Genomic DNA, 15,503 nt, shown 5'->3' with positions numbered 1-15,503 from the left:
CTCTAATGAATCAGCACTGCCTTACAGACTAAAAATATGCTCTCAATATACTTTTGTCAGAGTAATGCATCTTCATACACTTCAAAAAACAAAATTCATTTCCTTTAGGTTCGTCCAGGCAGGAAGCAGTAAAGCCATAATGTCGTGCAGGGAATGTGCTGGAAAGCATATGTGCATGATTAGATTGAGAGATACACATAAATATTGTTCATAGACCGGCATGTAATTAAGTTAAAGAATAACAGCAGGGACATCAGCATTACCGCACTGCTGTATATCTATATATAGTCCTGTAATAATCAGTCATGTTCATTGTGTTAATGCAGAAAGCAACAGAATATGCTGGCGGACTCTCACCTGCAAACAGGGCCACGTTGGCATGTTTCGGGTCATATGGGCATCTAGCCATCCCACTGACGGTTTCACCCACCATCTCAAGAGTGTCTCCCTGCATACACACACATAGAAAACACACTCACTAATTAGAGACAAAAATGGCCAATGCGCAGAAAGTAGGTGAAAAACTAACACCATCAAAATAGATGTTATCCTCTTAAATATAGAGTTGGCTAATACAAAAGCAGAAAGAGAGAAATAGTATCAAGTGTAGGAATAACAGAAGCAGAGTTAAAACATATGCATACAATTTAATTTCAAAAACATCCACAGGCGATTTATAGCACAATAACAGTTCAAGCTGAAAATTACTCTCAGGCCATTACAACTAACTATAAATAAACCTGTGCACTCTCTTTCTCTCTCTCTGTCTCTATCATACATTTCTGTCTCTAGAGAGCCTCTTAAACTCTTGACAGGTGTAATGTTGCATTACAGGTGTGCGATAATTCTTTTACTCAGATCTGCAACAGTGTGTTTCAGACCTGACAGACGGAGTTTCTTCATGTCCTCGAGAACTGCACACACAAACTTCTATCTTTCTGAAACCCTTGATGGAAATAGCGGCAGGTGGTTGTCAAGATCGGGGTGTCTGCAAATTTGCTCTCAAAGCGGTTTCTCAAATTGCTACTAAACAGTGAAATTACTTAAAAGGAGGAAACGTAATTTGTTACAAAACTGCTTCCTATCTCCAGGCATTCAGTGTACAGTGTTTTTACATTTTAAATCCTTTAAAACATTTAAAGAAGAGCATTTATTTTGAAACAGAAATCTTCTGTAACATTCTTAAAAGAATCTTACTGACCCCAAACTTTTACATGGTGGTATATGTAAAAAATGTCATTATTAAATTATTTTATATTATTCCAGGCTAGATCCGGCAGAGTGGATGATTAGTAATTATGTGTTTTCCTTCTTTATCCAGCAGCTTGTATATTATTAGTGTGATTGGTTCAGAAGTCTGGCGCAGCATTTATGTTTCAAGTTGATGCCGCAGGTGGACCAGCCGCTAAGACCCTGCATTAATGTGACTCACGTACGCTGGAGGCGATAGAGTCACCGGCCAGATGGATGGAAGGCAACCAACACACACACACACACACACACAGAGAGAGTCTTGGATTCAAACAACGTGCCCATTGAGTGGCATTACCATTCTTTTCGAATAAACAACCACGCAAAGAAAAACGCATCTAGACTGATTAATGACAGCTCTCTGCTCTTTAGGTCATCAGAAACAGCTTGCTGCTTCTGGGCATATTGACGGTCAGGCAGGTGGAAAAACAGAGTATAAACAAACGGCAGGGGAGATTCTTTTTTAGCTTGGGGGTTGTGAAGTGATTCCCATCCGGGTCAAAAACGCATAGTGACCCAATGAGGCCAGTCGTTTGGAACGATGCTGCAAGCAGTGCTCTGAAATGCACTGTGAAGTTTTGAAGCAAAAAAAAAATAAAGCAGTTAGGGAGAATGAAATAAGATATGTGTGAGAAATTGAATGGGCTGGAGAGAATAAAAAAAAAAGTATGAAAAAATGTAATGAGAAAATACAGACCCCAAAAACATTGACAAAACTTTGGGGTAATGGAAGCACAGAGGGTGTGGTGAGATTCTGAAACTACATTTTTGTGCAAGCGTCTTTCAAGTATGCAGTACTCACTGTATAATTGGCACATAAGGGATTGAAGGCGTTGGTCCCGCAGATAAACAATCCGCCCTGCCGGCTGAGGAGAACCTTCATGTAGTTACGGCACTCATCCTAAAAAAATCGAAGAAGAAAGTCATTTGTCTCCTAAATCAAACTCTCTTGAACAAATTCCCCCTCAGAATGACATCACATTTCTCAGCACTTTCAATTTTATTCCAAGGATTGTTTGCATCTGTACAAACAATTCACTTGGCAAACCAGAGGCACGCCACAGTGAGTCATTCGGTTAAACCTCGGTTCAATTGAACGCACATGTTTGAGCCCTGCACCTGTGAAGGGCTTTCAGAGATGTGAAATAGAGATGGATTATGTCATGCTCCCCCACGTGCCGCCCCCCCACCGGTGTACCCCGCGTGTGCCCGCCAGCGTGGCACCATTTGATGGGCAGCAACCTGTGGGCAACGGGGCCTCATGATCACAGCAATCTGTTATCGAATGAAGAGAGAGAGAGTGAGGACGTGTGGAAGGAGCCGGAGGGGGAGAAGTGGGAGTGAGTGTTATTCCAGATGCTCAGGTCCTCACAGGGTTCTTGTTTTTCAGTGGAGAAATGAGGAGAGAGAGAAATAGTACATGAGAGAAATCATTACTATCTAAAAAAAATTTGGATTATTACATTTATTTAATTCAATATTTCTGGCTCAACTCCAACTTTCTGAAACAAAAAAATGGACAAGACTGAAATCATTATAACTGGAACCCCATCATTTATTAGCAAGATTCCTACTGACTTTGGCTGTGATATTGCTGTTACTCTCATCAAAAGCACCGTCCCTACATTAGTGTCAAAGACGCTGACACGGTTGCTTTCGTTTCGTCCCGTCTTGACAAATGTAAAGTCCTTGTCATTGGTTTACCTGCTAGCTCCATTGCCAGACTGCAATACATTCAAAACTCCGCTGCAAGAAAACTCACCCACACCAAGCGTTCTGCCCATATCACCCCTATTCTGTTTGATCTCCACTGACTACCAGTGACCTATCGCATCAAGTACAAAATACTACTGCTCACTTTCAAATCATTGCATGGCTTGGCTCCTAGCTATCTCTGTAATCTGCTTCTCCCCTACATCCGGACCCGATCACTTCGGTCATCTGAATCTGGCCTTCACTCAGTCCCTCTGTGTCGCCTCTCTTCTATGGGAGGTATATAATTTAGTGTTATTGCACCCAAACTAGGGAAGTCTCTCTCCTGCATTAATAATATTTCTGAATTCAAATCCCTACTCAAAACTAATTTGTTTTCTGAATGTTATCATTCTTAAGCGGCGTTCTGTATTTCTCTGTACATGACTATATGCTGATGTGTGCCACCCTGTCCATGTAATGCCCTTTTACTATCTTTGTATTATCCTTGCTTTATTATTCCATTTCTTCTTTTCTGCGTACTATTGTCTTTCATTATTACCTGTTGTTTGTTATTATTACCTACCCTATTGCGGTTACCTTTTTTTCTTATTGTATTTACTTTGTTAAGCATCCTTGAGCAATGGAAAGTTGCTATATAAATAAAAATTACTTTTATTATTTTCTAATGTTACTCTGCTTGGTTTTATTTGTCAATGTATTAAAAAATGTAAAAAGTAATAATTGAAGCTGTACAAATTGTTTCCTTTATTTGCACTATTGATTTTTCTTTCTTTATTTTAACTATCATATTGCTTTATCAATACCAATTGTCATGTCAATAAAGGATGAAAATGAGTGTGAGAGCAATACAGATATGCCTAAAATTGTTGGCGATAGATCATGAACTAACAGCATAACAACTGATAACGGCACATTAAATCACATAAATGTCAGCCCACAATTCATTGCTATGAGCGTACCTGGCCTGTTAATAATGTTTGTGTGAGACAGATGCTTTTTTTATCGTATTGGCATTGCGTAGGTGGTGTGGGTGTTGTGATGCAGAAGTATCATGTGTTTGTGTATATGAGTCTCTGTAGGACCAATGCACCAAGACCTTATAACTCTACTCATAAAACCGATTCGACAAACTCCTCCAAGAGTCCAAACACTTGGCACAGCTCCTGGTCTTAAGCGATAAAGCACATACCGCGGATAAACAACAACGGCCTTCTCGTCCTCCTCCAGCTCTTCAATCACCATCACCTGGTCTTTCCAATTTCATCTCCTCATTTCATATTTTCAAAGAGGCCTGATTCATTTACACACTATTCATTAGTCCATTAGGGAGTTCTCTCTCTCTAGTGCTGGACGTCCTCTAGACCATCAACCGTCCTCTGCTCTGCGTTTCACAATAGCACTTTCCTCGTCCCTTTATTTTTCCTCTCCTACAACCAGTCCAATTATCCCTTTATCCTTCCTCTGTGTCCGTCTATAACCCACCCTTTCCACTCCTGCAACATTTCTCTTCCAGACTGTTCTTGTCTCTGCTTTTTCAATTTTTTGTAATTTATTGTCAAGATTGTAGCCAAAGCAACACACACACACACACACAAAAGTAGAGACAGAAAAAAAAGCAGAGACAGAAAAAAAGTCTAGAAAAAAAATATGCTAATAATAAAAAAAGGTTAAAAAAAGGAACATGAAAATTGAGCATAAATTCACACACAACACACACACACACACACACACACACACACACACACACACACACACACACACACACACACACAGGTAAGAAAATAATCAATCAATAATCATGTTCAACATACGTATAAAGTAATTTAAAAAACATCTATTAAAATGAAAACAAGGTTATTTAATTAAATTAAATGGACTCTTAAATATGGTCTGTATCGTTATGGTTTATAAGTTTTGAAAGCTTTAAAAAAATTACAAAAAACAAATTCATTACTGCCCTCCCCCAGTGACACATTTGATCCTTTTCTGCTAAAGTGAAAAAAAGAACAATGAGGTCTGCGCAAAGTACTCCCTACATTCCGAAATCACTGATATCTTTATATCTAAACACATTCTTTCAAAATGCAGTCCCACAATAACATCATAAACCATCCACAGACTGACAGTGACTCATAATGCAAAGCATGACATCAGTATGAGATAAAAGCTTTCAACAAGTGATAAAAGCATTTTAATATTACTTGTATACTATTATAGTATTTATGAATATTTCGAATTAGCTTTCAGTTTTCTTTTTAGTTTAAGTTTTAGTAATTTTATGTGCAGCTTTTGTCAATCTAATTTAATTTAATTCAAATGTTTTATTTAATCGTTATTTCAATGAATGGAAACTTTTTATTAGTTTTAGTTAATAACAAAACTGTCAACTGTAACAAGCAATGAACAACAAAACATATTATTTCTATTTTTGCGAATAAAGCTCATTTGTTTTTGCTCAATGCTCAATTTTGAGTATCACAAATGATGGCTGGAAATGAAGGACTTCAGTTTGCTTTGTCTCTTCAAATCACTTTCACCGTGAACGTCGACTGACTGGATGGATACTGCACAATTCTGCACATCATTATCAACTACGAGCGTAACTCATCTCACGGGTGACCACTTAACCACTTTAGACACTGTTCCTCATAATAAAAGGGTCATATTTACAATAAGCAAAGCCAACTCTCAGAAGTTTCCATTATATGCTCAGCTGAGTCTGTTTCTCCAACCATGATAGAAGAGGGAATACTGCAGGAAAGAGCACCAGAAAGTTGTCAGAGACCTCTTTTTCCCCTCTCAATCTCTCTTTCCCATGGCAATATTGTCATTCCAGAATTCTCGTTGTAATTGCAGTGACAGCAGCCTCGGTCAGACAGTGGCCACATTAACAGCAGGGGCTAAATTAGTGCAAATCTGCCAGGGAACACAGAGTAGGGTGTTGTGTTTGTGTAGGATGTGCATGTTAGCTAGAAAAAGGATTGACTAAGAAAGAAAGAGATGGACAAAACGTGAGGAGGAAATGATTGGAGTTTTGTGTATGTGAGAGAGAGAGGGATTGTGTGTATTTGTGTTTTTGCTCTAGGGCTAATCCACGCCCCCTCACACACTTTGATGCTGATGGCTGGTGAACACACCATGGGCTAACATCAACATTGAGAGCAGTGGCTCATTTATATTGAGAATATTCAAATGCAACTTGAATTTAGATGAAGAATGGATTTAGGTTCAAAACAATTGACTCAGATTCAGAGCGGTTCTTTTAGATTTACAATTCAGATTCAGAATTCTGAATACATTATAAACTGTTCACTTCTACAGTCGATCTATATTTAAATTCAGAATTCCTATTCAGTTTGGATCCTTTGGATTCAGAATCCAGATTCAGAGTGGTTCTTTAAGATTTAGACTCGGGATGTTTTAAGATCCAGAATTGATATTACGTTTCAAATTGTTCACTTCTATACAAAGTCAGTCTGTATTCAGATTCAGATTGGATCATTTGGATTCAGAAATCGGATTCTGAGAGATTATTTTACACAATACATATAGAGAATACATTGGGCAGATTTAAAGTGTTTCACTTGGGTTCTTTGTAGATTTTCAATTCAGATACAGAGCATTTCTTTAATATTCAGCACATCCATGCAGGTGTGTGTAATTAGAAGTGCAGTGACCTGCATCAGCACATTATCTGTAAAACAATCTGACTAAGTGTTGTCAATCATAATGTGTCTAGAACTGGCATTGAATTTATTTTCTGCATGCACTGGCTGCACCCCAGCTGCCTTGCATTAAACCAGCTCCAGAGTCAGTGTGTGTGTGTGTGTGTGTGTGTGTGTGTGTGTGTGTGTGTGTGTGTGCATGCACGGGAGAGAGAACGTAGTTGCTTTTGACACTTGCAGTGAGAGAAGAGACTGCATCTGCATTCATTTGAGATTCAAAATGGCCTCCTGCAGATCCAGATGAAAGGGGCAGAGATGGGGAGATTGAATTTCCCTCCCAATTACAGCGTGTGGCCTCTTAGATCAGCCGTGCAGAAACATTTAATTACCAAAACCAATTACCCTAGTGGCAAATGTATCACAGTGAAAAATGCAAGGACTCACACATGAAGACTAGAGGACGCTGTGTATGGGTGTACCGTGCGCGTTTGTGCAGACGTGTGTGTGTGTATCAGTGTCCACTCAGCGTGAGATCTTGGGCTCTGTTTAAGAGCTTGTCGCGTCTCGTTCATCTCTGCATGACCTCTCATGTTTGGAGACTTAATAACTCTAAGAGGGCAATTCTCTCTCTCTCTCTCTCTTCTTCCCCTCCCAACAGTCCCTCTTTCTCTTGCCCTTAATCCCTCTCCTTTATCTTATAGCCAACTCACATCTTAAAGGAGAAGTTCACACCCCCAAATTATGTCATGATTTACTTATTCCAAATGTCATCCAATGTCATTATAAAATAATTACCAAAAAAAATCTACTGTATATGACTCAGGCACTATTTTCCACATCTAAAGCAATTTGTTAGCTTTGTGTGACAAACTAACACCAAAATTTGAGTTTAAATGAAGTTATTCATTGTTCATCTGTCCCTTCAGTGAACTATTCATTCAAGAACTGCTGTGATCAAATCATCGAATTACTTGAACTTCAGAATCGAATCAATGAACAAATCATCCTTTTGCTTGTTTTGTACCACTATACCAGCTGATCCATTTTATAAATATGTTTGAAAAATGTATTCACAACCCAGTCTGATTTGTTTGCGAACTGTGTGTTAAATCTGCATTACTTCACACTGACCTGTCAGAGCGCAAACCCAAATTAATGTTACAAAAGTGTAAGGCAACAAAAAACAACAACAATGAACAGAACAGAATACAAACAAACAAAGCAAACCAAGACATGAGTGCTTGCTTGAGTGATTCACATACTGTTGATTCAGAGTCCAGATTTAAAGTGATTCTTTTACATCTACAATTAAGAGTGTTTTTTGGATTCAGGTTCAGAGTGGTTCACATCGATACATATTCTCTCTCTTCATAGAGTTAGAATATGGCTCATTTAGATTATAGATGCAAGAACTTACAAAAGTAAGAATTCAGAATTCAGGTTAGGAATGGTTCGCTGAGATTCAGAATCTATATTCTGAATGGATTTGTTTGCGAACTGGACTGATTTGATCATGAAACGATCAGCCCCACAATCTCACTGATTCAATGAACCACAGTAGTGATCCAAAACAATGATCCAGTCACAGTGGTTCACAGCTCATTGTAGTGGAGAATTTTATCATGTGCTTCAGATACTTGGAATACAATGCACAAGTCATATGGACTACTTCCATGTTGTTGTTTTTTTGGTAAATTTTGAAGCTTAGCAGCCATGGTCACTACAAACTACTGTCACTGCATGAAAAATATCTTTAAAGTGTTCATTTTTTGTTCAATGGAAGAAAGTAAATCATACATATTTGAAATAACACATGGTTGAGTAAATGATGACAGAATGTAAATTTTTAGGTGAACCATCCTTTACCATCTCCTGTCCACTCTCTCTTTTACTGACCCCTTCACTCCTCATCTATGTTGGTCTTTCTCTCTGTTTTTCCATCCGTCCCTAGGGCAGACAGGTGGGAGAGTTGCTCTCTTTCTCTCTGTTCCTTTGTATGTCTCATCTCACTTGCTCTCTGCTGTGCTATTGTCTTATGCTCTCTCACCCAGATTCAATGTCAGGTGTCATTTTCAGTGTTTAAGTCATTTTCTCTCTTTTTCTCTCTTTTCTCGCCTGGAGGGGATTAAGTCATCCTTCACTCTTCCCACACAGACACCTTTCAATAAAAACTCCCTTTCACTCTCATTGAAGTCAGACAAAATACCCAGCATTCCAGAAGACGAAGGGTGTGTGAAAGAAAGATATCTGCAGTGGTCATGCGTGGGCAGCTGTGGGGACCGCTGGCAGCTTTTGACACCCTCTCTATTTTGCAGACAGCACAGACAAAACAGATTTCCTGACAATTTCCCACAGGCAGCTCTTGTGATGGCATCTTAAGAGTGTGAGCAGGGACACAAATAATGTGAATCGCGCATACACAAGCATTTAACGTGAATAAATGTGTGTTGTTGTTTAACAGTGTTTTGTTGATGCAAGTGTGTGTTTGTATGGGTCAGGTTTTGCCTCCATTGCAGGGACCAGTCAATGTTGGTTCTACAATGAATAGCTCAATACGCATATTCAATAATGTCTGAATAATGAAAATGTAAAATAAAATAAAAATGTAAAATGAATAAAAATGATAAAATAAAAAGCATAAATTTAAATACAAAATAAAAACAGACAAACAAATTTGATGGCTATCTATTATTGCCCAAAAGTGACCAAAGAAAACCTTCTTAAAATCAATTCAAATATATATACATGTATATATATATTGTGTGTGTGTGTGTGTGTTCCTAGTAAAACCTGCATTGTGGGGGGAAATGTCCCTACAAGAATGGCGATACCAGAAATGTTTGACCTTGTGGGGACATTTTTTGGTCCCCATGAGGAAAACAGCTTGTAAATCAAACTAAATTATGTTTATATGTTATGAAAATATATAAATCCAGAAACTAGGATTAGGGGTAGGGTTAGGGGATAGAATATACAGTTTGCACAGCATAAAAATCATTATGTCTATGTCAAGTCCCCGTAAAACATGAAAACACAACGTGTGTGTCTGTGTGTGTGTGCACGCGCACTTATACAAATATATACATTTAAATCAATAAATGTTTTAGAATATCCACTCACCTCATGTTTTCCCTTCATTCTACAGATTCTGATGTCATTTTTGTTGGATTCCCATGTCCTCTTCTGTAACAGAGGGAACGTCAGTAATGAGTGACGGTTCATTTCCAGCACAATGTTTATATGTGTGTGTGTGTTTCTTTTGTCACCTTGCTGTAAAACATCTCTTCTCCCACCATGTTGTCCAGCTCCACTCGGAAAAGGTCATCTCTGACACAAGCACAGTGAGAGAGAAAGAGTGAGAGACCGTGAACCACCTCATAGCAGTAACACAACACTGCAAAACAATCCTTTTCTTAATCAGAAATGTCAGAATTAAGATCAAACATCATTTTTTTTGCAGTGAACAAATCTGAAATCCAAAGTTGTTGACCTCACACACTGAAGCATAATGCGTATTCTTCAAATGTTTAGCAAATTGATATTACATTCTTGTTCCTACATAAATTCACCCAGATCCGCCGTCTCAGTGCAAACACTCAGTTAAACGATTCACCACAGCCCGTCCTACATAATCACGATTCTTTGCATCATGATACGCCTGATTTTCCCTCCATAATTCATAACCCACCCCCACACTGCATGCATGTTGCATGCAGCTTCTCATCTTGAACACAGCACCCAGTGCTTTAGCACTTCCTGCAACCATTTTAATAATCTTTCTATAACCTTGTGGCGTCTATTAAAGTCTCTATGAATCAGATCTCTTTTAATCATGGCGTGTTTGGTGTTATGGAGTATCGTGGTTTGTGCCTGAATATTGATCAAGGACTAAGAGCTGCCGTGCGGCCCAATGAGAGAGCACTGGAGAATTTCAAACCGTGAGAATCTCTCTCTATCTCTCTCTTTTTCTTTCTGAAATGTTGTAATCTGTGAATTTGCCAAGCACACAGACCAGCCCATGTTCTTGCAGTAGTATTGATCTTATCTTTCACAGACTTCCATCTGCATCACTGCTCTGTGGACACATCAACAAAAATGTAGACTGTATGTGTGTGTGTGTGTGTTTGTGTGTTCTTGAAGAGAGTCTGATGAGATGGACTATAAATTATTCAATCCCTCTGTGTGGTTTGTTAAAATGAATCCCCCTTGGCCATTCCCTCTCTGAGCAGGGCGGCCCCTAAGTGCCCTGGTTAAAATTATCATACACTTACACAGTGCTTGCCTTATTTAGAGAGCACAAACTTTAAGCAGACACAATAATTCAAGCAGTAAAGCAAAGCTGGAGGTCTGTTTGGAGTTCAACAGTACTGTCACATTTACATGAACATAAAAACAAGCTTTATAGTTGCACAAGGTTACCAAAAAAACACAGATGGTTTGGACAAGACAGGCAGACCATTGGCAAGAATAGAACACACAGGGGCCAGTAAAAACTATTTATTTTTCAGTCCCTCCATTTGTATCTTTTCTGTTCTCTGTCTCTTTCTTTATCTTGTACACAAACTTGACTTTTTATCTTCTTTTAAAATGTCATCATGTAACAACTTGCATAGTGTGCAATGGAGATAAATAACAGGGTCTCCATCTAAATATTGTAATGTGAACTTAAAAATGCTAGATGAAAAAATAAATAGGGTACATAACTGCAAGTAGAATTCAAATTCAAAACTAGCAATGTATGTTCAGACAAACTTTGATTGTTTGCTTAAAGCCATGTTTTAATGGTTTTGAAAAGGTTTTTGATGGATGGATTCCAATTCATTTTAAATGTACACTTATGAATGGCAAGGGAGACGATTCTTCAATTCTGATTTTTGCACAACCCCAGCAATAAACGTATTAACAATTCAAAACTTTCCAAGTTTCTACTTTTAAAGAGATCAGAAATGCAATTTTTACCTGGCAGATCTAGTTCCTTTTCTTACCCTCTTATCTCTTTTTAGCTTTCCCTATGTGATTTTATCTCACTCTATCTATCTTTCTCTTTCTGGTAGATTGTCTGAATGATGGAGTGCATTTGGCCACCTTTACTGTATTATTACACTACATTACATTTATGCATTTGGCAGACACTTATCCAAAGCGACTTACATTGCATTCATTGTATATTTTATCAGTTCATGCAGGACTGCTGAGAGACGTATTATGCAGTACTGTGGTTGGTACAATATGCCCTCCCTTATTCAGTGCTACAAATTAATGACCATACTGACGGGCAGAAACGGGCCTGAGAGATGCAGGATGTCTCATGGGGGGGGGGGGGGGGGGGGTGACTATATATAACATATAGGAGACAGCTAAAAGAGTAAGTAGATTGCAGTGCTACGGGAGGTCTCACACCGTTCGTCCCATGCCCTACGGCATCTGTGCGGCAGCCCGGACGGCAGCTGAGTCCTTGATTTCTCTGCGCCAGTAGAGGCCGTACGTCAGTCAGGCTGTTTCCATGACCTCAGGGGTCAGCCGGTCCCGCACCGTTAGTGACAGGTTCGAGGGTAGAATGTGTTGAGTTTCACTCCTGAGCTTAATTGAAAGACTTGACCTCTCGATGAGGTCAAACACAACGAGGTGGCTGAGGCTTGATTTAATGTGACTTAACCAGGTCGCCGCTGGCAATTTTAGTCGCCCTCCTCTAATTACTCGGAACATTAATTATGTATACAGATCACAAAAGAAACACCTCATTTGTCTTATAGGTGTATTTATTTATGGCTTGGTCTGAATTCTTCCCCCAAGTCTGAGGCTAGATTGCAGTCGCTTGCGTTGAAATCGAGAAAATTCTGGAGGAAACCAAGTGTGTTTTAAAAAAAAAACCTCAGTCCTCTCATCCCTGACCAGGTGTTGCAAGGTAATACCGTGAAGGGGCAGAGAGGCTGGTCGCTTTCTTGGGGCACGTTCTTGAGCGGTTATGCTAATGCTAACAGGATTTAACCCGTCTGCACCCCTTATCACACTTGAGCACACCGTTTCAGACTTTATTCAGTCAATCCAGGCTGTCTATATCCTTGACTTGAAACTTCACTGACTCTCTCTCCCTCTCCTCTATACAGTATTGCCTCCTTTTTATTTCACTCGATGCTGCCGTTGTTATTGAATGCTCCCTTCTTGAATCATCGGCTAAATAAATCATCTTTTCCACAGAGGTCATTTTCTGTTGGCTACGGCAAACACCTCCATTTACTTCAGACACTGATAGGTACATACGGTTTGCTGACTGCACACAGCGGGGCTTGAATTTCATCGAATTACGCCGGCCACAGTGGCACCACATTGGAAAGCGCATGCGAAACAGTTGCTCGGTTCTGAGTTGAGCTTCTATAGGCCAAAGACTTCTGGCCTTTTTTATGAGAGCCTCTAGTCTGGGCATCTTAAGTCATATGGCGCTTTGTGATATATTTATTTTTGAGGTTTAATTTTTGACACGGTCGAGCGGGCAGGTCATTTCCTGACACGGTATGAGAGACTTTATTAGAGTACGACGCCTCCCCCGCCAGACCCCTACAAATTTCGGTAACTATCACCATATGTTTGAACTCTCCCAATGGACGTGCCAGCCATTTTTGGGAAGCATGCTGCAAAAATTAACAAAAACAGCTTATTTTTCTAAAGCGCCAAACCTAATGAAGTTTTATTTTTGTTTATCTATTCCAAACCCCCGGCTCCTGTGAGGTAGGCAAAAAAAAATGCAAGGAAGCAAAAACATCATTGACCCCATGACCTCTTTAAAGCCCCACACTGGGCTAAAATCCTAAAAACACTACAGGTGTCCAATATTTACATTTATAAGTTATAACCCAATACCGCCAAAACAAGAAACACAGCATGCTTCTTAAACCGACAGTTCACAATGTCATTCCAAACCTGTATGATTTTTTTGTTGAGGCTTACATAAGCTATTTTGAAATAGATATGATGTTAAATCTGCAGTGCGTAGTTTTTCCTCTTTGCCGCCACCTCTGTTCGAAATCTGCAATTGCAGTTATTCGCAGAATTATCCATTTTACGTGGGTTGTGCCTCGGCACGTCACAGCACGGATGAATCCAATGTTTTGAGGATAATGTGCGGCTGTCAATCACCGTGCTGGTGTGTGGATACTGTCATTTTTGGAAGTATGACAAACATAAGAGTTTTCACTGGAAAATATCATCTGAACAAGTAACATCCACTTTTGTTCTGACCAACTAAGAGAAATTGAATGCTGATTAAATCTAACGATCGCTTATCATATCACGTCAAACCGTGCAAATTATACTTTGTTCTCAAATTGTTAATGTTAACAACATCAGCATTGCGTGACTACATTTAATGCTCTTCTGATATTATCCTTGTTTTCGTATGGGCCCGGTTGCAGTCTCTTTTTTTCTGTAGCCACTCCGAAGTCCGAACGAAGTCTTTTGCATTTTACAACGGGTGAATCTCCAGTTGTCACTGGTGATTGTCGTTTGAACCTTTCTGGATCCGCCATCAAATTGATAAGTTTAATTATATCAAGTGCTGTGAGAAAAGGCTATAAATCTCCACCTCAACATCCTCACACACAATATAGCCTACTAGCCGAGACACCTACTTTATATGTACAGATGTGATGTAATGACGCAAAGACATGCTCAAATTTCCCGCGAAAATCCACCAGTACCACTGGAATTAAAAACATTATGACAAGCTTACCGTTTTGAATCGAGCTAAGGCAAGCAGATAGTTTTGAACACTGGCTGGTTATGTACTTGCTCAAAAATTTATTTTGGATCATTTTTAACCCAAAAAAGTTACGGAATGCAGCTTTAAAGTAAAATTATGATATAAAATGTATTAAAATGTGAATTAAAAATTGATATTATCACAAAAAACAAAGATATTTTGTCGGTACATTGAAAGTCAATGGGGTTGAAAACAACAATTAAAAAAATTATATATCTTCTTTTGTGTTCTGCAGGAGAAATAAAGCCATACAGGTTTGAAACTACACAAATTAAATGCTGGCAGAATGGTAATTTTTGAGTAAATGATCCCTTTAAATAGCTTTGAAAACTGTTTAATTACTATCTACAAGCAGCAGCAATTTAGACTCTTGATCTCAAAAGAGATTGTTTTTGAATGTCACATAATTTACTTAAACACACATCTCCATGCAGATAATTACAGATACCGGTGTAACAATAATTACAGGGTACGCCCATGCTAATCAGCATTATATCACACCCTACCTGGCACCGATGTAAAGGGTACGGTTGACCTGGAGAATCCTTTGAATGTGTAAGGGCTCCTGTCTGAGAGATGAGCGATGGGGTCGTCCGAGAAACACAGGATGCCTTCTTACCACTAAAGGAAAACGAGGTAAAAGAGACAGTGAATGATAAAGAGAAAGGGTTGACAGAGGGTTGTATCATCTTTTCAATGCACTTATGGGTGTGGGAGAGGTGATCCGTTAAGGCGAGAGGCGTTCGATCACTTGCGAGTCACACTTGAGATAAAAATGTTGACAGCTGCCTGTGGTTGCTCTTCAGTGGTTTTCACAGATAAAGTCTGTCCTCATATGTTCGGCTTAGTCAAGTAGTGTTGTTACCAGAGGTGTAAAATGTAAAAAAAAATATATATATATATATATATATATACTTATCCAGAAACCTGTTACCTGAAATATTTACACTTAAATTGGTCAAACAATGAATAATATCTGGTTTTATATTTAAAATAATTAGTATTCCTTGAATTAGGAAAGCATCAAGTCAAGATTAGGGATAAAACATTTATTTAAATTGCAACTAAAAATGTAAATTAATGAAAAAATATAAACAAACAAACATAAAATTGGC

At 38.8% G+C, this 15,503-nt stretch overlaps 1 protein-coding gene across 7 annotated transcripts in view; it reads right to left on the bottom strand.

Annotated features, from left to right (window-relative positions):
• Positions 1-15,503, bottom strand: part of sema6bb (sema domain, transmembrane domain (TM), and cytoplasmic domain, (semaphorin) 6Bb) — a 129,411-nt gene that overhangs the window by 41,822 nt on the left and 72,086 nt on the right. For all 7 annotated transcript variants that reach the window (XM_079637286.1, XM_079637282.1, XM_079637288.1 and 4 more), the window contains 5 exons: positions 14,895-15,009; positions 9,899-9,959; positions 9,753-9,815; positions 2,054-2,152; positions 358-448 (listed from right to left, as the gene is read on the bottom strand). In XM_079637286.1, the coding sequence (XP_079493412.1) occupies positions 358-448; positions 2,054-2,152; positions 9,753-9,815; positions 9,899-9,959; positions 14,895-15,009 (429 nt within the window). The remainder of the gene's footprint in view (positions 1-357; positions 449-2,053; positions 2,153-9,752; positions 9,816-9,898; positions 9,960-14,894; positions 15,010-15,503) is intronic.

The sequence above is a fragment of the Phoxinus phoxinus genome (genome assembly GCF_949152265.1).
Source record: "Phoxinus phoxinus genome assembly, chromosome: 15".
Taxonomy (NCBI): domain Eukaryota; kingdom Metazoa; phylum Chordata; class Actinopteri; order Cypriniformes; family Leuciscidae; genus Phoxinus; species Phoxinus phoxinus.
This window is presented reverse-complemented; position numbering and strand designations above follow the sequence as displayed.